This window comes from Scomber japonicus, chromosome 19, assembly GCF_027409825.1.
Source record: "Scomber japonicus isolate fScoJap1 chromosome 19, fScoJap1.pri, whole genome shotgun sequence".
Classification (NCBI taxonomy): domain Eukaryota; kingdom Metazoa; phylum Chordata; class Actinopteri; order Scombriformes; family Scombridae; genus Scomber; species Scomber japonicus.
Window position 1 is genome coordinate 774,372 of NC_070596.1, and position 24,897 is coordinate 799,268.

General features: G+C 40.2%; 1 protein-coding gene across 1 annotated transcript in view; it reads right to left on the reverse strand.

Moving 5' to 3' along the window:
• dcc (DCC netrin 1 receptor) overlaps nt 1–24,897 on the reverse strand; it is a 185,217-nt gene that overhangs the window by 156,246 nt on the left and 4,074 nt on the right. The window contains exons 3-5 of the mRNA XM_053340503.1: nt 15,741–16,028; nt 7,885–8,035; nt 2,817–2,953 (exon numbers count right to left, since the gene is read on the reverse strand). Of these exons, the coding sequence (XP_053196478.1) occupies nt 2,817–2,953; nt 7,885–8,035; nt 15,741–16,028 (576 nt within the window). The remainder of the gene's footprint in view (nt 1–2,816; nt 2,954–7,884; nt 8,036–15,740; nt 16,029–24,897) is intronic.

Here is a 24,897-nt window from a genome sequence, read left to right on the forward strand (position 1 = left end):
AATAATTCTTTTGGCTCTTATGCTGTCTTATCACAAATAAGTCTGGCAAACACTATCTCATGTCATCATAAATAGCATTTGAACTGAGAAGTGTATCTATGGTGACAATAAAGCTCCTTGTATCCCTGTAGTCTCTGTTAAAGTTGTCCTTTTCCTACAGATAATAACCCTGCTCTGACTCTGCTCATATAGCTCAGTGATGATGAGATGTTCAAAGCGGCTCTTGGCTGGATGTTCACATGCTAAATGTTGACGTGTCACAATGCAGCTCTTAATATGATCAGATGCCAGACAGACTCCTCCTGTTTATTGTAAACACTGTGTGATGTTTGCAGGCAGCTCAGTGTAAACACAATGTGATGTGAACACACAGACATATTTCGGAGGGTGGGGGGGGGTTGTTGGTGCGGGGACGCCGAGACAAAGACATGAAAGGACGAGGGGGGGGGGGGGGGGGGGGGGGGGGGGGGTGATCAGGGGAGGCCCAGCTGGAAGGAATACAGAAAACACCCGAAGGTTAATTTGCAGATTTTCTCCTGAGAGTCGAACAAACAACAGCTGCTTCTGTTTGATTTCAACTCTGCTCGTAGAGAGAGAGAGAGAGAGAGAGAGAGAGAGACAGAGAGAGAGAGAGAGAGAGAGAAAGAAAAGGCCTCTTGTTTCATTAAAGCAGGAGCAAACATATCTGGTGTGGTTGTGTGGTTGTAGGTGCCATAATCAAAGGTGTGTGTATCGCAAACGCACATTGACATTGCGTCATCATTGCTGAGATATGCCACAAATGGAGAGTTATTACATGAGGATGAGGTAGCATGGATATATGGAGGGAAGTGGATACTGTGTTGCCACTCTAATTTTTGTAGTGAACGTGGTTCACTGAGCAGGAAGCCTCATTTTTAGCTCCATAGAACACGAGTATTACAGAGTCTCTGAGCCCTCTCACTTCCTGCTGGCTCTCTACACACACACACACACACACACACACACACACACACACACACACACAAATAAACACATTATCTACCTGGTTATTGTACTTTTATATATACAAATACAAATGCTATGTTATTATGCTTTTAATAAAACATTAAGGCTACATTTAGCTTTTAATACAAGAAAATACTATAATAGCTAAATATCATATTTTATTTTTTACTGAGTAGTGTCTTTAAGTGACTCCTCTTTGACTGATAATTCTAGCATTCTTAATGAGTGTATTGAATTTAAGTATACTTTTTTTAACTCTAAAAATATCAGTGCAGAGTAATAAGTTTTGGCTCTTAAGTTGTAATGCTTGCTGTCATTTATGGTGGTGCTACTCTCTTACTCTACTACTCTCCCCCCAGGCAGAGCTGAGCCCTCCGTGTGTGCACACCAGCAGAGACACACACCCAGGTGAAGTACTCCAGCTGATGACAACTACGCTGGTTATGTTACTGTAAGTGTTTCACTAACCTCAGGAGTAAAAAAAGGATGGATGGAAAACGAAAGCAAGGAACAACTATTTATTGTATTGTATTAAAATGTGCTTTATTGGGATAGGTATCGTTATTGGGATATAAATGAGCTGTCAAGAAAAGAGATCTTGTTCATATCGCCCCACCTTAGAAATTTTTATCTGTTCTGTGACAGCTTGAGATTTAAGTTAGAGAGTCAAACTGAAACTATTAAATTGCAGGGAAAAAAGAAGGAATGAGGAGATGACAGCCTTGAGTCATTGTTGCTGTTTCATCAACAGCTGTTATTCAGTAAACAAAACCTAACACTGAAATGAAAAAAAAAAAAACTTTTCCCTTTTTTTCCCTCAATCTGATGCAATATCACTCAGACTAATCATCCATTTCGATAGTGAAATCCTTTTAAAAGAGCGCAGGCTCACGAGAACGGTAAAAAGGGTTCAAGTACAGAAACCATTTTAATGTCATTTACAGCTTCCAACTTTCCAGGCTGAAATATAAAAAGCTGTTATATACAGTAGGGTGTTTTATGCAACATAAAAGCAGCAGTGGTGTAAAATATTAGCCTCGGGATGGTAATATTTATGTTAACATAGTCTTTTTATGGGAAACTGCTGCCTATATTTGGTTATTTGTCATGTAAATCCAACAAGATTACATCTGAAATATCTGGGTTTTTTAGGCATTCACTCCTCACAAAACCAACAATCAGCTGCTGCTCAGGTGTCTGGATACACGTGAATAAATGAACAGCCTCAGTCTGAATCCACCAGCTGCTGAGAAGCAGTCAGACAATAAATACAAACATATTTTATTTATGCGAATCTCCTCGAGCAAGCAGACAACTCCGATTTCATATTTCATGACCGCATTTGATTCTGGATGTGATTCTCCGTCCCCGAGAGTGTCTGCAGACGGGACGCTTTCTGCCCGCCGAGGATTTCTTTTATTCTATTTTATTTCTTTTTATTGTTTTTGGCTGATGTCGGGCTGTTAGCTGAGTCCAGTTGGGATTTTATTTTATTTATTTATTTATTTTTATCCCTTCCCCTCAGGAGCTTTGAGAAGTGACACAGCTTCATTCTATCATTTCCACACAGCACTGAATACTGAAGGTGTGTGTGTGTGTGTGTGTGTGTGTGTGTGTGTGTGTGTGTGTGTGTGTGTGTGTGTGTGTGTGTGTGTGTGTGTGTGTGTGTGATTCTTACTCTTCTATCCTTGTGAGGACTTGAGAGTCTTGTTTGAGTGTTAATGTTAGAAGTAGATTTAGGTGGGTGGTTTAGGGTTTTAAAACTGTCACTTTTCTACAGATACTATCAAAATAAAGGCAATATCCAAAAAGCATGTCTGGTTTCTTACCTAGCACACTCAGCTCTGTGTTAGCAGTGACGTTGTTGTTCTTGTTGGCGGCTGTGCAGCTGTAACTGCCGGAGTCGTCGTCGGTGACACTCCTGATGATCAGGTTGCTTCCCGCCAACAGAGAGTACTTCTTATTCCTTCAGAGAGACAAACAGGGAGCTCATTTAAATGTTTGCTTTATACATGTTTGTTTTATCAGTCAATAGCTTACAGAAATCATTAAACATTCATTTTTATGTTTGCTTTTTATTCATAAGCGATCAGTGTGGTGATATTCTATATTTTTCTTATTTCTTATTCTTATCAACAAATACTGTGAATAGAGAAAAATCAATGTGTTAATCTGTCTCTCAATACCTTTTGACTTTCTTACTCTGTGTGTGCGTCTCTGCCCTGAGCCCACTGGTTCCTACTGACAATATAAATCTTTAAATAACTCACCAATGTGTAATTATTGATTTTTTAAACAGGTTCAATAATTTGACTCTGCCTCCTGGTCTTAACTCTGGGTTGTCATGTTTTTGGTCTACTAATAAATTCATATTTGTGAATATTTCTGCCAATTATCTATGAAGCCCACATCTATATCATCTCCACAGCCAGCTGTTGAATGATAGCATACAGCTACACACAACCTAAGAGAAAACTACAGTCCAACATTGTGTTTGCAAATGTACACACAGACTCAACATTCATTTTAATTACCTCAAATTAGCCGGGGCAGTTCTTAGTCAGCAGTTTCAAATTGTATTCTATGCCGCTGCTCTGGCCCCAGGTAAAGGCTACATTTGACTCTGTTAGCCGGTGTTGCTAACTTCACATTTCTATCAATGCAGCTGCCAATAATTAGGTGCATTGCTGAGTGGAGAGAACCTGTTAGAAACCTGAACCAGTTGGTGGTGAACCGTGGGCTTCTGCTTAGGGCTACGCTTCCTTCAGACAGTCACCCAGCCGCCAAGGTTTCCTGGCTGCTGGAGAACTACCGGGAGGAGTAGGGGCTATGCTAGGTTGGCTAGCACCAGCTACAGAGAGCTGACTAGCTGACTAATAATTAGGTTTTCATGTTGTGCAGCCTCACCTCCACAACTCAAATAAACTACATTAATTGCATACTATATAACTAAAGGAGGCTTATGAATAGCTAAAATGTAAGGCATACCTAGTAAGAGAGACCAGGGTGAGAGATAGGGAGAGAAGCCATTGCTAGCCGCTAAGCTAAATTAGCGGTTAGCAGTAAGTGCTGTTCGCTAAGCTAAATTAGCGGTTAAGCTAACTTCAAAGCCAGAGTAATAAACAAATGTGAGATTAGCATGGATTTGCTAAAAGGAGAGAGTTGAAAGTGATGAGCACTCAAATTCTGATAAGCTTTACTGGCATGACAGATTAGAAATCTATGTTGCCCAAGCAGTCCAGAAGATTATTAATATTGAGGGATGATTACGAATAAATATACAAGATGAACAACAACAATATACCAAATACAATATATTAAAAGGATTTTTTTCACGGATGTAATCACACAGACATGTAATCGCAGAGCTGCTCTCTCTTAGTGTTTGATAATACTGAACATTGACTCCTCTCCCCACATAGATAGGGCAGTGTCTGAGAGTCAGGGGGATGGATAAACTCAAGATATGTATTATTTTGTCCAAGAAAACCCCTCTCAAATCCTTATATTTTCTCACAGTTTAACAGGAAGTTGGATTCTGTTGCCACTCACTCTCCTCTTCCTTTCTCTCTCAACCAAGTCAAGGCAGATGGCCGTCCACCTAAAGCCTGGTTCTACTTGAGGTTTCTTCCCGTTAAAGGGAAGCTGTTCATTGCCACTGCCATTGCCATGGGTTAAAGTTGGATCTCTTTAAATTAAATTAAACAGTAGAGTCTACAGGAGGGGAACTTTGAAGTAGCTACTACTGTATAACTGCTTTATGTGTGCTTTATGTCTTGAGATAACTTTTGTTGTGATTTGACGCTATATATACAACTGAATTTGATAACCCCAAACAGCTGGGCACTGTAGTTTTTAGAGGAAACAGTACATTTCTTAGGAACTATTTTCAGCTGCGGATTCATACATATTTGTTGGTCTAATTAGTATTTCTGTTAGCAGGGTGGTATGTGTGGGATTGAGTTAAAGTAAACTACAGTGTTTGTTCATGATAATGAAGGGAGCTGTCATCCAGTGCAACAGTGTGACTCATTGACGTGCTTTAAATAGTTTTTGGACAATGAAGGAGCTCTACAGCCCAGAGGAATAAGATATATCACGCTTTGCTTCACACATAATACTTATTAGAAGCTCAATTCAGTGTTAGATTGGCTCTGCACATGGGATTTGTTAACAAGAAGAATATAGAATATCACCATACCTCATGTTTGGGCTCATTTAAGTTCATTAGTGTGGGCTAACTATGTGTTTGATGTTGGGATCATTACCATGGAGGTTAAAGGTATAGTAAGCGATGTGGGAGAAAACGACGAGAAAAGTTATTGACATTTGAGTGAAAACCAAAACAGACCCCCCCCCCCCTTCTGGGGCTCCACCCCAGTCTTACATAATTCGATACTCAGTTATTAGTTGAAGCTTGTTACTGTAAGTGTGACACAGAGAGGCGAGGAGGCACAACTGAAGGAAAAGACATTTATTGAGAGGAATAGAAATGGGATTTTGAACTGGGGAAAAGGCTGAAGACGAGCTGGACTGGGCAACGGGAAATGCTGTGAGGAGCAGAGCAGGTCTAGAGAAAAATCCAGGGGAGTGCTGGGCAGAGCAGGGTCCAGGTCTGAGGAGCAGGGCTACAGGATGAGAGGCTGGGAGGTTTCTGGAGCTGACATCACATCTGTGTCTGGGATGCCTTTAAAAAGAATAAATACAGACCCATTATTAGTCTTATGCCATTGTTACTGGATAACTGAGAAGATACAGTAATGTGCAATGTAAACAGACAAAAAATACAGCTGATTTGTAACAATTGAGTGGAGAAAATATGTGCTGATTTTATTTAGTTTAGTTTTTGGAAATCACCAGGCCTTGATTTTTTCATCTGAATTAAACAAACATCAGATTAACATCATTTAACTAACAACATGCAGTTTTTCAAAATTATATTTTTGTATTGAGCTATTGTTTTATACAGACATACATTTCTATTGTCTAGTGTTGATTTGTGTGTTTTCTTTTCCTTTCGCAATGCCTGGATAACCTGCTGTTCTAAATCTAAGATCAATAAAGTAAATCTGTTTATCTGTGTATCAATCTGTGTATGTATATAAACCATAGACTGTATAAAAGAAATGGACGTAACATCCGTGACGTCACCCATTTGTCTGTGGACAGCTGCTCGGAAGCCAATAGTTTCGAATCTAGGCAGCGCCATCTCCAAAATTTCAAGTGCATGCTGGGAAAAATAAAAACACGAATTCTACTTATATGGGCATGAGGCTGGGCCGAGGGCTGGATCTTGAGGACAATCAAGATCGTCAATCACGACGTAGCTCTAATGCATACCCTGCTTTATCATCTAATATAAAATCAGGGAGGCCAAAATTTTACCAATGATCATCATACTGCATTGAAAAAGGCTTTAAACTAGCGATCGAGACCATAAACACATTTTGAAAACTTTTACTGAGGTTAGAAATCAAGTGAGAAGTTGGTGAATTCTCCATTGACTTGTATTGAGACGGAAGTCCTTTTGACACCAAAACAGTTGCCCCTTGGTGGCCTTTTGCTAGAATGCAGTTCTAAATTACTTCCGCCTTGGCCTCATTTCAGAGGACCCAAACTCCCCGCCTGATATAAACACAACGGAGTAAAAACTAGCAGGAGTTAGCTGTTCAGGTTGATTTTACACAACTACAGTGACCAGAGTTGAAGCTAAAGATAATATAGCATGTTGGTCCATGTATCACTCCAAACGATCTTATTGTGATAGCAAACTTGTGTTTATATGTCTTCATGACTGTAACCACTTTGAAAGAAGTGAACAAACACCAGATACACAGCGAGCAACTACACAGCAGCTACATTGTAGCTAACGTTAACACGCTGCTAACGTGCAGAGCGTCAAACAACTGTAGTAACAACTCTGCTACTTTACAGATAACATCACAATAACAACAACATCCTGACTAACTAGACAGTGAGCTGAATGTCAGCAGGTAACGTAACAGTTTATGTGAAGCAGAGCTGATCTTACTCACCTGTCCGGCAGATCAGCGTCCGCCTTCACTCTCCGGTCCTCCGCCAGGTCTCCATCTGTCCCTCCACGGTTAGAAAACCAAACCGATGTGTCTGCGGGTCCTTGTCTGGTCAAAGTCCTTCTTTTATATGTTTTGTTCTTCTTACCTTCTCCTCTCTGGATGTTTCTTGGTCACCTCTCCTTCTCCATTGTGTTTGTAACAGATTCACCGTTTCTCACTCCGACTGCGTACACTACGTGACCCCACCCCCTTCCCCCTTCTGACCGTGAACGCGCATGAACGCTCCCTGTCTCTGATTGGCTGGAGCATTGTTATGGTGGCCATGGCTGTGTCCGAAATCACTCACTCATTCCCTACTCCCTAAGCACTACATAGGGAGTCCAACATAGTGCACTATATAGGGAGCTCATCTGCAGAAAGAAAAAAGCAGCAGTTAATTACGTCAGCGCAATGACGCTTGGTTATGCTTGGTTAGTAACCATCGGTTGTACACTACTTTTAACGATGCATTGTGGGATACTTTGAGTCCACTATATAGAGTATAATAATTCCCACTAGACATTCGGACAGCACTACAATATGGCGTACTCACTATGTAGTGCACTATATAGGGAGTAGAGAGTGCTTTCGGACACAGCCCATATGTTTATCTGCTGGATCTTAGAGCCAGGCTATGTATTGAAACCAGACTTTTTTTTCAGTGCGCACTTAGAAGGGAGGGGAGAGCTTGCGGATAGTGAGGAGAGATTCGGTGATTTTGACCAAAAATATATTGGATTATTATCGCTTACTATACCTTTAATCATAGAATATGTACTATTCCTCATGTGTAATATAAACACAGACAGACAGTTAAACTGACCAGCTCTGAATCAGTTCCTCTCCTCTCCTCCACTGGATGCTTGGAGTCGGGTATCCCGAGGCAGAACATTCCAGTATGGCGTCGGTTCCCAGCAGAGCCGTTACTCTGGACGGACGCTGGAGGAACTGAGGGCTCCTGCTCACACCGGGCTCTGAGAGAAGAAAGAGAAAGAGAGAGAGAGAGAGAAAGGTGAGTGAAAAGCTGAACCAAGGTACATATTACGAGTTTCAGTGAACCGGAACATTCCAGCCATAAATGATAGTTCAACATGTCATTCCAAACCACAGGCATTATAATCTCTTCACTCTTCTGGTTTCAGGCTTTCCAGCACATTTTAGAACCTGGCAGACGCGAGGCATTAGTGATGAAGTTGGGTGATAAGGTCTGGCTCACAGTCAGTATTACAGTCTATTTGAAAAAAGTGTTGGATGGGGTTGAAGTCAGGGCAGTGTGAAGGCCGGTTATTCAACACCCAACTGGGAAAAGCTTTTCTTTATGGTCCTGGCTTTGTGTAGTAGGTCACTATCATGTTGAGACAGAAAATGTTCTTTACCACTGTCGGCACAAAGTGTCAATCCACAACGTCTTATTCTTTTTTCCAGCTCTCCTACTTTCTCAGCTTCTTTTCGCCCCACTCACACAGAAATCGGGCTAATATTAAAGACGGTGTAAAGTGAATTCAGACTTTCTCTTCTAAACACATTAAATAGGTCATAAATGTATTTCTGTGTTCAGGATTTAGTGGCATAAACCCGCCCCTGCTGCTGTAGAGGTATAAATACATTCAGCACACACTACTACTACTACTACTACAGTCTACAGTTAGCTGCGAGCTAGCCGCCGAGCTACCAGCTGAGTTAGCAGCAGAAAGCTCTCAGATGTAGGGTCCATGTTTCTGGTAGAGGTGGTGACTTTGATTGACAGGTGACACTTGGTAGGGGGCGGGGTTTCAGGGAACTCGGCAGACACGCCCACAACATTTGGGAGCAGAGAAAGAGGCTGATTTTTCACAACTTTGAAGCCTAATTTCATATATTTGGTGATTATTTTAATCATTCAAATTTGGCAGGGTGGTTAACAAAACACGTTTCTATGGTATGTCAAAGTCAGAACACATTTATTCTTACTTTACACAGACTTTAACTAATCAACATCATCTGTCTGTGCTTTCCAAAACTTCAAATCAAAAAATAATGCTGTTTTCTGATGTGATATCCCTGTGCTTAAAAGATGTGTGTCTTAATACAATATTGATATGCCATCATGTACATGGAAATGGGTCTCGTCGCTGTAACAATTCCCACACTCCATAAATAACCCCGAGGAGATTCTCTGGGAACGTCACTACACTGACAGAAATGGGAATATGCAAATACACATTCCAAAGTTAGGCTGAAGCTAAAACGGTGAATCTGCACTTTGAGTTAGCTCAATTGAGTCAGTATCTTCTAAAGTTAAAGCCTGTTTAGTGTGAGATTCCCTGTTTTTTTTTACCATGGAATGAAGTTCCTCACTACCTCAGTGAGCTGTGGCGGAAGGATACATTGTGGAGGTGTGTAAGTCTGTTCACTTTATCTGGTTTTTATTGCTCAAAATGCGCTGAGAAAACGTTAGCAGGTTATGGAAGTGGAAACTCATGAATTTCAGGCCTGACGTGGCAGTTCCTGCTCCGATAGACCTGATGATGTCACACTGTCTTTAATCCACTGACATAGATGATTGGCTGTTTGAATAGTGGTCTCAGCATTGGCTTAAAAAAATCAATAGGTCAAAACTTTCCGTTCTGATCTAAGACAAACTCAACACACGCATAGTGGGATTGGACATCAGTAACACCAGGAGAAATCCTGCGGGCTGCTCGCTCTGTGGGTGGCTTGAGCAGCCCACTGTACAAAGACAAGAGTGAGAGATATAGGCCCTGTTTGTTTATAACCCCCACACACAACCTCCTGCAGTGGGGCAGGTTGTTTTCGCCCTCAGGTCAACCTACAGACTGGAGGGTTCTCAGAGAATGACAAAACGATTTCCTTCAAGAGACAGAAAGTTAAATCAGCATGCCCCGTGGCGCTGACACACACACACACACACACTATTTGTAAAACTGGGTAAAACTGTTAATCCATGACTATAAATGAGCATTTAGTCATTTAATTTAATCAGTCTGACATGAATCACTGTGAGCTGATTTACACTTCAGGAAGTCATTTAAGAAAAAAAAGCAATCTTTTAATGATTTGAACTCAAATTGTAGCACCATCTACAAGTTTAACATTACTTTAAGATGCTTATGTATATTTTATTATTGAAAAAATATTCAATACATTTACAGAATCTGGTAATATGGCCTATTTTCATAAATAATGAGTCTGTTTTAAAACATATGACTAATTACTGACCAAAAGTTGTTTAGATTTCTCTAAATCCATCATTCCTTACAGTACAGGTTCCCCTCTGTCCTCCATTCTGATTCTGAAGTGATTCATATAAAATCAGCATTATTAATGAGCACCTACACTGATTGGCTGGAGATGTGGCCCCTGGCCAGTTGCAATACGACCTAATGAATAATGCAAGTTGCCTTACGCCACATCTCAATATGGAGTAATGGGTGCAGATGTAAGACAGATTAAGGGTTCTATGAAGTGTAGTCTGTTCATGAATGAAGGGGAAGAACCTGCTATTGCACAGTTTAGATGTTTAGACCCAGCAGGAGGTTTGACAACTGTGAGATCATGTCTCAGTTTCCTATAAAAGTAGAAGGATTTTTTATTTATTTTTTTTCAAACACAGCTGGAGATCACCAGCCTGGCTTTAGCACAGATATATTATATTCCTTTAGCTGAGTGACAGAAAGAAACAATGCTGTAAAACTTCATCAAATATTAAATATTAGAGTTGAAAATCGTACAGTGGACTGAGTTTGGTTAAGCAGGTAGTTGGCTGTAAAATACGTGGAACACACATTGACTCCATTTGGTAATAACGGAGGGAAGACTTTTTGGCGACTGAATAACCAGCAACACTTCCACTGTCCTGTTTTGCTCATCATCCGACTGATTCACAAACTCCATCTACACACATTATGTACACACTCAGTGTAGCACTGGGCACCAGCAGGCTTGTACTAAAGCTTCCTTCAGATTTGTGGAGACTTTCTGCTGTTCAAACATGCATCTTGGATAATTCAATCACATGTAGACAATTGAGAACTGAGTACATCAGTTCATACCTGTCATTAGAATGCATTTCCATTCTGATTACAAAAACTGAGATAAAATGATAAGCAAAATTTGTATAGAATAAAAAAAAATCAGGAGTCAAAATGAAGACACTTAAAATGGCTAACAAGACTACTAACTTGAGCTTAAATGCACCCAATAAATACATAGTTAAATGATAATTCCATTTTATAAGAGTGTAGAGACTATTTAGTAAGTTCTACCTGCAGCACAAAGAAATTTGTCTGATTCATATGCGGCATCACACACACACACACACACACACACACACACACACACACACACACACACAAATCAAATGTAAATCTGCATGACCTCTGGATTCAGGAGCTAAAAACAAAAGAAACAGAAAACAAGGCGATCAGCAGAAACACGAGCGCTGAACAGAAGCAGACAAAAGAAGAAGAAGAAGAAGAAGAAACAGCCATGGTGGGGGGGGGGGGTGTCCACACAGCAGATTGGAGTGTTGGTCACAGAGATGTGTAAAGAGCGAGGGATCACAGAGATAATCACTGAATGGCAGCGAGACTCCTTTAATGTTTTCACGGACACGCTGCTGAAGGAGACTGTCAGCACATCAGCTGACACGCCGGCACCACCCGCATCACAATGAGGAAGCAGCAGGGACACACTTTCTGATAGCAGCACACACACATATATGGAAAGCCATTAGTGCCACATTTCACTGCACTAAGGTAACAATATCACAGTTGCTGCTTCCTTCTCGTCTACATATCACTCCATGGTCTGCCAGCTTCTTACCTATCTATCCTTCTCCAACCTTACACACCTCGACACACACTACGTTCCTCTGATGCCCACTTACTTATCACTCCCCCTTCCAGGCTCCACACCGTAGGCGAGAGGGCTTTCAGTGTGGCGGCTCCTAATCTTTGGAACACTCTCTCAGGATATTCCTCAGTGCACATCGGCTGCTTCATTTAAATCACTACTTTAAACTCACCTCTTCAAATTGGCCTTTCCTTCTCCATTGTAACAAATCTATAAAATTGTTCTCTCTTACCTCCCAAGTTTAAGGCTGTTTTATAAATGTGAGTATGTGGGCATGCATCCTGTGCTGTTGGGTATGAGTATTGATCTATTAGTGCTGCTTTTTTTCATTGCTTGGTTTCTTTGATTGTTCTTGCTCACTCTGTAAAGTATCCTTGGGTGGCATTTAAATAAAAATGGATTGTTGGTTGGTTGTTGTCAGTTGGTTGTTGTTGGTGGTGTTGGTTGGTGGGTGTAGGTGGGTGTTGGTTGTTGGTTGTGGTGTTGGTTGGTGGGTGCTGGTTGTTGTTGGTGGGTGGTTGTTGTTGTTGGTGGTGTTGGTTGGTGGGTGTAGGTGGGTGTTGGTTGTTGTTGGTGGTGTTGGTTGGTGGGTGTAGGTGGGTATTGGTTGTTGTTGGCGGTGGTGGAGTTGGTTGGTGGGTATAAGTTGTTGTTGGTGGTGTTGGTTGGTGGGTGTTGGTTATTGGTTGTGGTGTTGGTTGGTGGGTGTAAGTTGTTGTTGGTGGTGTTGGTTGGTGGGTGTTGGTTATTGGTTGTGGTGTTGGTTGGTGGGTGTTGGTTGTTGGGTGTTGGTTGGTGGGTGTAGGTGGGTGTTGGTTGTTGTTGGTGGTGTTGGTTGGTGGGTGTAGGTGGGTATTGGTTGTTGTTGGCGGTGGTGGTGTTGGTTGGTGGGTATAAGTTGTTGTTGGTGGTGTTGGTTGGTGGGTGTTGGTTATTGGTTGTGGTGTTGGTTGGTGGGTGTAAGTTGTTGTTGGTGGTGTTGGTTGGTGGGTGTTGGTTATTGGTTGTGGTGTTGGTTGGTGGGTGTTGGTTGGTGGGTGTTGGTTATTGGTTGTGGTGTTGGTTGGTGGGTGTTGGTTGGTGGGTGTAAGTTGTTGTTGGTGGTGTTGGTTGATGGGTGTTGGTTATTGGTTGTGGTGTTGGTTGGTGGGTATTGGTTGTTGGGTGTTGGTTGTTGGTGGTGTTGGTTGGTGGGTGTTGGTTGTTGTTGGTGGGTGGTTGTTGTTGGTGGTGTTGGTTGGTGGGTATTGGTTGTTGATGGCGGTGCTGGTGTTGGTTGGTGAGTGTAAGTTGTTGTTGGTTTGTGGGTGTTGGTGTTGTTGGTGGATGTTGGTGTTTTTACTCATCTGCAGCTTTTCAATTCAAAATTGGATTTTAGATGAAACATGCAGAAATATTGGCAACTTCGTCTGTTAGAGTTTCCTTACTGTTCCTCTGTATGTTCTTGTGTGTGTTCTTATTTGTCCTGCAGAAAGGGGCACTCAATAATGGCGACACAAGGCGTGACCCATTCTCTTGATGTTGATAATTATGGTCACTGTCAGAAACCTAGTATGTCCAAAACTGCATATGGAGTTACAAGGTTTCCACTTGACTGAATAACTTAATAAAATAAAAGCTATTTGGGAGACATGAGCTTCAGTGTCCAGGGGCCCCTGGGGGTACTAATGCAGCTTTGTTAATTAAGACTTCCTTCATTACCATTATACAGAGCCAGGCTAGCTGCCTCCCCCTGCGTCCAGTCTTTATGCTAAGCTAGGCTAACTGGCTGCTGACTCTAGCTTCATATTTATTTTAAAGAGTGGTATCAAAGTGGTATTAGCTGTTCTTCAGTTTTTATGTCAGCAGGCTTGTGCCTGACTTCACAAGCAGATATTTTCTAATGTATCTTCAGTAAACCTCATAGGAAACTAGTAAATCAGATCAGTCTCTGAGCACACACAGCCGGTGTATGTCTTCTGTCTTTAATCTCATTGTCTTATCCAGACTGACTCACAACTAATGGAACAAGGCAGAAAGTAGGACGGAGGTCAAAGGTCACACATTATCTGGAGATGACACATGGAAATCTGCCGGTGCCGTCCCATACTATCTGACCTTTAACCTCTGAGTCCCCTCTGATTACTCTATCTGGTAAAATCTTAATGATGTTAATAAAATCTTTATGGTGTCAGAACCATTAAAGCTTAATCCATCTGATCCATCTCTTCCTCTTTCCATCAAAGAAGGAAAAAAGACACAAAGAGAAAAAGCATTCAGCTGGAAAACTGGCCATGTAAAGCCATCAGCATGGAAACACTACACGTTTGTGCAATTTATGTATTATAAGTATTATAATTTTATGAAGTACATGGATTCATTCCATTTTTTATTTCCTGATGATACATTTTTGTAAATTTTAGAAGTTAATTCATATATTTCAGTTAACTTTCTAAAAACATATTTACAATGTTAAACATAACTATTTACATATTTATGTTTATACATTTTTTTTCTTTTTACATATCTACATGTTAAAATATTCACATCAACATTGGTAAACAGTTACAATAATCATGTAGTTTGCTTCCATTTACTGCAGTTTAAGTCCTCGGCTACATGTGACTTTGTAAACAAGGGAGTGTTGTTGTAGTTGCTTAAGAAAGTTATCAGTCTCATAAAGCCAGGTTTATAGTACTGCATCAACTTGACACTGGAGGTACCGCCATGAACCTTTAGAAGTTATGCATCAGAGTTGAATGACGCTGTGCAATTCACTGCCAAAACACGAGGGGGTGTGAGGTTCCTGAAGGGTCTATCGTGAAAGTTGTTGTTGCCAAAATGCCGGAAACGATGTATTGTGGACCTTTGCGGTCTGCGTCGCCGCAAAGGATGTGCACGTCAGGTGACGGCGTAGGGCTCTGCTGGGGGTACACAGCGACACAGAGGGCTCTACAGGGCTACAGCGTTGAGTTGACGCAGTACTACAAACCTTGCTTTAAGTGTGTGATCCAACCACCACTTACTGAACCCTCACGTTACATTTTTAAATGTTATTAATTAATGAATCAATTGATTTATTACCCATACTGCATAGTATTGGCTAGTTTTGAGATTAAACGACTGCTTTGTTGCATCTGATTCTTCCTCCTAAACTTAAAGACACTGTTCAGCAAGGCAAAGATTAACAGCTGAAAAACACTACAGTATTTTCAGCAGTGGGGTGCATGTGATTATCCCGCTGAAGGTCGAAGCTTCAGCTCCAGGGAGCCCCTGCTGGGACTGAGTGCAAGAGTGCTTCGTGAGCCCTGAGTCAAAGCGGTGTCCAACCAGAGATAGAGTGAGCTAACCTGAGCAGTAATCTAAGTGATGAAGTGGATGCTGTATGGACTCCTTTAATTGGACAGTGTGAAGTGTATGGAACAGCGGCGGCTGACAGACTCCCCGCAGACTCAGGAGAAGCTGCTTCCATCAGTCCGCAGACTTATTATTATAATCACCATCATACACAGTGTATATTCATCACATCACATTTCGTTTTAAAATGAGCCGTCCAGCCCTAGGAGGAATTGAAACGAAATGACTACCTGACAAAATGATGACTGTAGAAGAGGTGTAACTCACTATTAAATAAAACTGCTGCTGTTGTAACTCACTGTAACGAGACTGGAGATATTAAATGACACCTTCTCTCAGTAGCTGTTTATGACAGGTGGCCTTATTGATAAATTAATTTCAAGCATGTGAACTAAATGAACATCTATAGTGCCATTTCAAATCAATCGACCAATAGATCAATAAACCAAGCAGCCATGTGTTTGCATGCATCAGTGTTCAATCAGTCACCTGGGAGCACTCGTAGCTCGGCGTCCGTCCCCGTTCTGGTGCTGCCGGGGTTGTCAGCCAGACAGCGGTACGTTGCAGAGTCCGGCGGTTGGACGCGGCTGACCTGCAGGGAGCCGGATGGGAGCACTGCCACGCGAGATTCTGGGTCAAATGTCTGAGGCAGGTCCTCCCGGTTCTTCTGCCACCGGATGATGGGCGTCGGATCGCCTGATACCTCACAGCGCAGCAATGCAGTGTCGCCAAGGTATGAGGAGACAGACTCTGTGGGTACAACCACCTTCAGTGGACCTGGAGGGAGACAAGAGTAGGAGTGGTTAATCAAAAACTATTGATTGAAAAAAGTATTGATAGAATTCACTCAGCGCAAATATACACATTTATTGATTCTTTCTTCAACTCCTGCAAACTATTCCCTGTTTCCCCTGCATAGAGTCATATTTTTCCCCATTTTCACTCTAAGATGATCAGGAAGTTCCATTCAACACAATTAAACTACACTCAATCCAATTCCGATAAATACTGTAATGTAACTGAATCATACTAAACTGTTCTGGAGTGTACTGATCTGAAATTAACTGTGCTGAAGAGTACTGAATTAAACTTTACTGAACTGAATGATACAGTACTAAACCATACCAAACTACAGTGTACTGCAACTAGCTAAACTGAGCTGAACTGTAATATTTTAAATATACTAAACGGTGCTAAACTGTAATGAATTGTACTAAACTTAACTGTTTCTAATATGAACCAGCTGTAATGAGTTGAACTATACCAAACTGAACTTTACAGAACCGTGCTATACTGAACTAAATGATAAAGCACTAAACCAAACCATAACTGAAGTGTGCTGCAACTAGCTAAACTGAGCTAACTGTAGAATTTTAACTGTACTAAATGCTAAGTGCTAAACTGAATTGTATGGAATTGAACAGTTTACTGTATTGAACTGTACAAAACTTAACTGAACTGTCCCTAATATAAATCAGTTTAAAAATGAATACAAGTAGCTTAAGTGTAAGAAAATGAGCTGAAGAAAACTACACTATAATAGCTATCCTAGCCTAGCTCACCTAAGCTGGCTGACCTGAACGGTACAGCTGTGAACTATAATGTAGTGTTCCACCGTTGCTATTGCTAAACAAGCTACTTGTACACCCACATTTACTAAATCTACAGCTGTTAGTACTGCTGTGAGTACCATTAGCACTCCGCATCAGGAAAAAAAAGACACAGTAGCAGCAGGAGTGAAGGGGAAGAAGGGGTGAGCTGACAGTAAAGGTTTTCCAGGTCGACAAGAAAAAGAGAATTATAGAGACAAAATTGGAACACGAAGAGAAGCGAGACACAGCAGGTGTCTGTATAAGAGAGGGAAAGAGTTAGACTCTGAACAGCAGGAGAACAGATGAAAGTCAGACAGAGAGACAGGGACAGGTCGTACAGTATGGATGGACAGAGTCCAGCACGCTGTGTTCAGGACACACGCCGTTTCCTGCCTGATCAGATTGACTTCAACAATAGATAGCCTGTAACCTCAAAAACACACAAGCAAGCTGACTGCCAGCTTTGCTCAGCTCTCACACTTAAGACTTGTTATTTTATCAGCAGAAGCTTATGTGTGCTTATGTTTTAATTTCAACATGGCTGACAGGGCCTCTGGGCAGTGAACCACAATCTGGAGGAATGTCAAAAATTCAATGAAGAGAAGTTTATTTTCTTCTTTGTGTTGATGTTGTTCTGAGATTTTACAGTTGACATTGAACATGTTTAAGTGGTTGAATGTGAACATTTTCATTCCAAAGAATTTGAAATATTCTGTTATTCTTGCCACCCTCATCTAAACCCTCTGACACAGGCTTTAGACGTTCATGGGAAACCCTAACCCTAAAACTGTCCTGTGATGTACAGTGAATGAGCCAGAATGGGAAGAGTTCACATATGCCCATTAGCCCTTTTTCTAAGGTGGTCATTAACAACACTGTGACAAACACAGTTTTGTGCAGTGACTCTGCATAAAATGATTAAATTATGATTTGTTTAGATAACTTTATTGCTCCCCAGAGGGTAAACTAGTCTGGTCGCCCATGCAGAGTAACAAAATAAAAAGAGACACACTAACACATATCCCAAGAGGACATTAGTGTGGCTCATGTGCCTGCCAAGCCACTCAATTAATAAACAGTGTGGACAATTTAATACAACCAATCAATCATAAAATCATAAAAGGTTGTTCATAAGTGACGCACCAGCAAGTGTGTGTTTGCAGCACGAGTGAGAGCATCCTTATGGGTCTGTGTTGTAATTTACTTTCTTCATTCATATTGATTTAGATAAATAGATAAATTCCTGATAGGGACATTTAAGGTAGTTCTGTGTCTTTTAACACATTGAAAATGACATGTAGGAGAAAGAATTGCATTTTGCATGTAAAAAAGTTGCAATATTTATTTTCTCATTGCTTATATATTTTAGAATTTAGAGTGTGGTTTTGAACAAGTTTCAAATCCCTGGAGTCCTAAATACCTGTCAGCATATGAATCCTCATGAAGACTTTTCATCCTAGCAAGAGATAGAAAAATAAATCCGGTTTGGTGTCTGATTTTCCTCGCAGGTGTTTTTTGTGTGTTTGTTTGTTATTTTTGTTTTCACGCTGGTTTGCATCACTTTCTGCGACCTCAATTGTACTTCGGCACACAAACAGCCCGGAAACTTTTAACACTGACACAAATACTAACTTTCTGTTTGTGTTCTGTAATGTTGGAAAAAGCTTTAGTTTGACTCTTGAATTGTGGAACAAGCGGTTGCCGGATGCAGGTTTGTGTAGGTTCACGCCGACGAGAACCATCAGAGGCGATGGGAACACTGATGTGAATTTTGGATTGTGTGTCTTATGTAAGTTCTGCTGCTGTCTGTTCTCGTGCAGATCACACCGCTGCCTGCAGCTGCACACACACACATAAAAAAATGAAACACACACCCTTGTCTGTGTCACTTATAAGGACACTGTGTTGACTAAAATTTAATTCCCGGAAGCTTAGCCTAACCCTTAACCATAACTGCTGCATGTCAAATCCACAAACCTTTAAAAGAAATATTTTTGGGTCAATGTCAACCCTAAAAAAGCCTTAACCCAAACAACTGGTTTATGTGGTTTAAGAGGATTCATGTATGAACAGTACTTGTGGGGACCTGCTCTCATAATGTTAGTATGGGAGCACATTTTTGTCCCTATAGGACCTACATGTAAAACTCAGAGTGAAAATACATGAGGGAAATTAACTGTGTACAACAACAACTTCACAGAACCCCATATATTTACTGTCTGACACTGAAAACCTATTATTGGACCCTTGTGCCACATTTTAAAAGATTATTTTCTAGTACCCATAGGGATCTGAAAGGTCTGTATCAAAATCTAAGTAATACTCATTCATTTTAAATGCCAGTTTTTGCTAAAGGTGCCACTTTTTTTCTTCTTCAAGAAAACACAAAAATGTGGATATTTATGGTACTCAAGGCAATGGGTATTTTGTTTTGACACATTTTGACACCCATACTTACACATACAACACACTGAACTGCACTCTTCTGTAATACACTTGGCTGCAGCATCCATAGAGAAATAATGTCCCTCGTGGAAAATAGCATTCATTTGGCCCAAAGAGTTAAAAAAAAAAAAAAGAAAAATGGCTCAATCAGCTGGAAAATAGTAGAAGCTACAATTTTGAAGCCAGAGCTTCAGTTTGAAAGCTTTATAAATGTAATGCATGATTTTATGCTGTCGTGGGATAAAAAACAAATGTTGTTTTAATGGGTTTCAATGGGACCTAAAAGGGCCCTAATATGCTGAAATGTAGTGTTGTTTCCACACTGTTTATTATAGATGTAATATGTGAGCTGTGGTTGAACTGCCAACATTTGAAAAGCTAAAACAAAAAACACTTTGGCAAATATCATGTCCATAAAAATAAGATTTTAAAGGCCTTTTAGGCTCTTTGTGAGGCACAATGATTAAGTTATAAAAGATGTGAGATTGACAGCCAGGGAGTTAGAGTCTTTAGATGTCTTCAGAGGTAGTCACCCTTGATGTCATGTGGATGGCATGACCCCGTTTCTGAATCATAAACACACTTTGGTTTTGCCTCCACTGTTAAGTTAGAGATTCCCTGATTGTTTGGTCATTGGTAGCACAAGATTCAAAAGCTGTACACTAAAGCAACATGACATTTAACATACATACATACAAACATACAGAACATGTAATTGATCAGTAGGAGGTTTAAATCTTCTCCAGCCCCAGTGATTTAGAAAAGATGATGACTGAAGAAATTTAGGCAAACACTTAACTTATGCCAGAATCCTAAAGTATTTTTTTTTTTGTTTGGATCCTGCGTGGATGAATCTGCTGGCATCGCTGCATTCAATTAACAGTAGCAAGGCTATTTGTTTCATTTTATTGTTGTGGCCTAAATACTTAGTTTGCAAAGTTTGTTAAGAGTTTATCCTGCTGATTAAAATACATTTGTTGGATCATAGGGTTTTTGTTTTTGTATCTCATTGCTGTTCAAATGTAGGCTATTATATGGTGATGTAAACATATGTCCTGTTGATCTATATGGCTGCAATTCTGGAATATTAAAACAAGTCTAGTGTTCATGTACTGTGTTGTATACAAGATACAATAATTAATCTATCAGTCATGCCAAATATAACTACAAAACAAAGCTTTACAAAAAAAACCCAATATGATATGTGGTGAATTTACAGGATGTCACAACTAATTAACCTGTTTCAAGCATATTCTTTTATAAAGCACCATTCTCTTGATTCTACTGCTTTAGTCTGACTTACTTCTGACATTCAAACATTTTTGTAACTGATCTGAGAAAAAGGAGGGATTATTATGAAAGAAGAACATCTGTTCTTGCCAAGTACAAACAGGCATATTTGTAGTGATTTTGTCATGAATCAGACTCACATCATGTTTGTTATTCATAAGACAAGATCTGTGAACATGTTGCCAAAGCCTCGTACATCAAAAGTGTGGAGCAGAGAGTTCACAGAGAAGAACTTCTGATCACACAGAATGAAAAAACACCAAAGATGAAGAAAAGCAGAAGGAAGGAAATCGAGAGAGAAAGAGAAATGGCCCAAACCATCAAGACAGGGCAGGTGGAGGAGGAGGATGACATGAAAAAGTGATTAGGAAAGTAAAAGAAGAGAGGAGTGACTATAGTCAGGAATGTGTCTTCACTCCAACTTCCTGTGTGCACATTCAAACCAAGCAACCTCCACATTCCTGGTGGCTGTTGACATCCTGCTGTTTTCATCCTCATTAGACAAACAGACCAAAATAACTCAGACGGATAATAACATGCAAATCATAGCAAACAGACGAGGGCAGCGGAGGGATTTGGGGACGCTCCTTGCTCTGAATGTTCGCCTTGGGAACAATTATTATCTGCTTCTGTGGGTCGAACCTTGCTCCTCCTCACCACCGTTAATTGGGATTGGTCCAATTCCTTAGAGGGTTGATGATTAATTAGGGATGGACGGATTGAAGGTCGCTCTCATTTCTCTACACAGTGGATAAACTCAGGAGTTTAGAAATGATAGTTTGCATTTTGAGTGGATGGAAAATAAAAACCGTGAGATTAAGACATATTAGCCTCAAATAGTGGATTAAATTAACATTACAGCCCAATTAATACAGTACATTTGAGATTGATGTGACTGATATTTGAGAAATATAATTGGGCCATACCAATTTTCTTGAAAAACTTGAAACTTGAAAACTTTCAAAATATTTCTCGAACTATTTCTTGTTAATTATTGGCTGACATGGATGGCCGGCAATACTGATATACAGTATATAGAACGTGCTTATATCAATCTGGATGATTTATCAGTCAGACTCAGCAACATAAAGGTTCCCTATGTTAAAGAATGGTACAAAGCTCATTGACGTTAGTTATAAAATTGCCTTTTATCCAAAGTTCTTAATAATTTAGAATCTAATAAAGGAAAATATAAAAAGTGTAGACTTTCTCGTCATGGTTGAGGAGGCGCCACAGAACTGACCTTTCAACAAGAATATACATTTAAGGGGTTTGAGCAGCCAATGTGTGCTTTTTGTAGTTGGAAAATCACCTGTTAACATACTACACTAGTAAGAATGTCTAAAGAGTAAAAATATAATGATAAAATAAGATAATGGAGAATAATTGAATAGTGGAATTCCTCTTTAGGTTTTTATTCATTTTGAAATAATGTGTTTCATTTAGTCAGATGTAGATGTGTCAGTGATGAATCATACCTTTTAACAGTTCAAATACTTTCAAATTCAAAATGTCATTACCTCACTCCCTCTCTTAATTCTGATATACACTCTCTACACTTTCTCTGTATAATTTTAGTGTACAGTTTCTTTATTCTTCCTTCTCTCTTGTCCCTCAGCTGTAGTCTCTCTCTATATTTCTCTTTATTCTCTCTCTCTGCTCACTCTACAGTACTCTTTTTTTATTCTCCCTCGCTCACTCTGTTTCTTTAGTCTTTCTGTTTCTTCTCTTTCTCCAACCCCCCTCTCTCTCTCTTTATCTATGCGAGTGTTCAGTGTTTCTAATTAATTCCCAGTTTACAGTCATCTCTGAACGCACACACACACACACACACACACACACACACACACACACACACACACACACACACACACACACACACAGAGTCAGACTGCTAATTGAATTCTTAAGCCTCCGCTGTTCATTAGCATTTTGCCTAGTAATGTGTTGTGTCTCGCCTGTGTGTGTGTGTGTGTGTGTGTGTGTGTGTGTGTGTGTGCGTGTCTGTGTGAATGACATGTGAGCAGACCTGATTCATATATAAATGTAATATACATTCTGGATGAATTGTTGCTGATTTTGTGTGACTGTGTGTGTGTAGTTATATATATTATATATGTTTAAATTGTATGTCATGGCAACAAGCTTTATCATTGATGAACCAGCTGAGCTTTACATGAAGTTTCACTGTCATCACAAATAGCACACAATTCAATGATCTGCCTCACATCTGTTGACTACACCTGTGACCCATCATATACCCTGACCATCATTTTAAAGGTGACACTTTTGGTGGAGCCAAATACCATCCTCACTGTGATTGAGCGAGCCCTTTCCCTTTCCAGCGTTCATTACAATAAAGAACATGGACATCTACCACCTCAGCTCCAGCCAAGCACCACAACTCTTTAAACATATAAAAGCCTTTAAAAACAACAATAAGTGGATTCCAGCTCACAACGGTTGAGTAAATGTTTGGGAATTTTTTGAACTATTGTGAAATTTGACATGCAAATATGTGCCGATGACTAAAGGAAGGCTGTACTGACAATGCTAACCTTTGAGGGGACTAGCATAGCTGGTGTAACATATCGTAGTTTGTAGCTTAATTGATCCAAAAAGGAAGTTTTCAGAGTTGTGAGACAGGAGTCAATGGTACTTATGGAATAGATTATTATTGTCATTGCACTCTACTCACACGTCCATTTACTCACATGTACACACATGAAATTAAACTGTTGGTTGAATGAGTAAATAATTATAAAAATATTATATTAAATAGATGAATATGTCTTTTGAATAAACTGTGTTCACTCATTGTCCAGTTAGCGACGGAACTAAGCTAACAAGCCGTTGAGTTTTGCTAACTGACCATTAGCAAACTTGATAACTGGTGTTAGCTTCCCCTTCAGTAACTTTTTATTGAACAGAGTGGTGTAGCCATCGCCTCCAGTTCCCTGTCCACATTCCTGGTAATACCTTTGTGTACTGCTCAAGAGCTGATACGCCCGCTAAAATGCAAGTCCCAATAACTTTCAGGGCTTGGACTTTGTCTTGACTTGATTTACTTTAAAACTGCCAGGACTCAGTAGTCACCAACAAAGTTAGTCGAAGTGGACAAACCTGAACACACTACAGGCACGACTCTCTCTCTTTTACACACACACACATATTCTCTATCTCTCACCTCCCTGTGAGCTGCAGCTGCTGGTCTCCTGTCTCTTTAATTGCTCTAATTGACGGGGAGGATTCAGAGTCACTCCAGAGACCAAAACACTCAAACACAAAGAGCTGAGCGAGCTAAAGAGACGACCAGCTGACACACACTGCCACGGTAAGTATGTGTGTCAGTGTGTGTTTGCGTGTGTGTGCTATCCAGATCCTCGTTATCAGAGTCTCCGGAGTCATCAGCATGTTGATCAGGCAGTAGTTTATTTCAGTGTCACAAACACTCTGACCTCTGTTCAGCAGCTTCTCTGTCTGAATAAAGCCAACATTGATCAGGGTATAGATGTCCACGATGTGCGACATTTCAAAAAAATAGTAACATGAAACACTCACTTGACTGTCTATAATTGCATTTTTGATGTGTGCGGATGATTCTGATAATCTGTAATAACAGTGTGACGAGTGGTTGTAATTTAAAATATCACAATACAATCTACTGATTAGACAAATTATCTCAACATATTTCCAAATGCCTTTTCAGAGAGCTGAAAGGATTTGTCAATTCATTTGTTAATTAATTAGTTGACAAAAAAGAATATATTAGAATTTTTACCTCTTGTGTAAGACCAGCAGATCAAAGTTTTCACTTATTAAATCAAAATATCTTAACATCTACTAACTATATTTGCAAAAAAAAAAAAGTGTACAGACATAGAAAGTACTGTGACGATGAAATCCGATCATCATCATCCGACTTTCCCTCTAGTAACCCCAAAATGTTTATGTCTTTTTGGTTCAAAGTGTGAAGGATTGCCATTCTATTTGATACAGACAATGTAATAATACACAGCATGTATCTCTGGCTTTGGTGACTGACCTTCTCTAGCCCAACCAAGAGGTGAATATTTTTGGTTTTTATTGAAATATCTCAATGGTTCATGGATGTATTACCATGGAATTTGGTTCAGATTTTCATATCCCCCTCAGGATGAATTGTAATAACTTAGGGGGGTGACGGTGGCTTAGGAGATTTTTGATCCGTGGCTCCTCCAGTTCCGGATGTCAGAATGTCCTTGGGCAAAATACTGAACCCCAAATTGCTCCTGAAGGCTGTGCCACCGGTGTGTGAGAGTGTGAGTGTGAGAATGAGC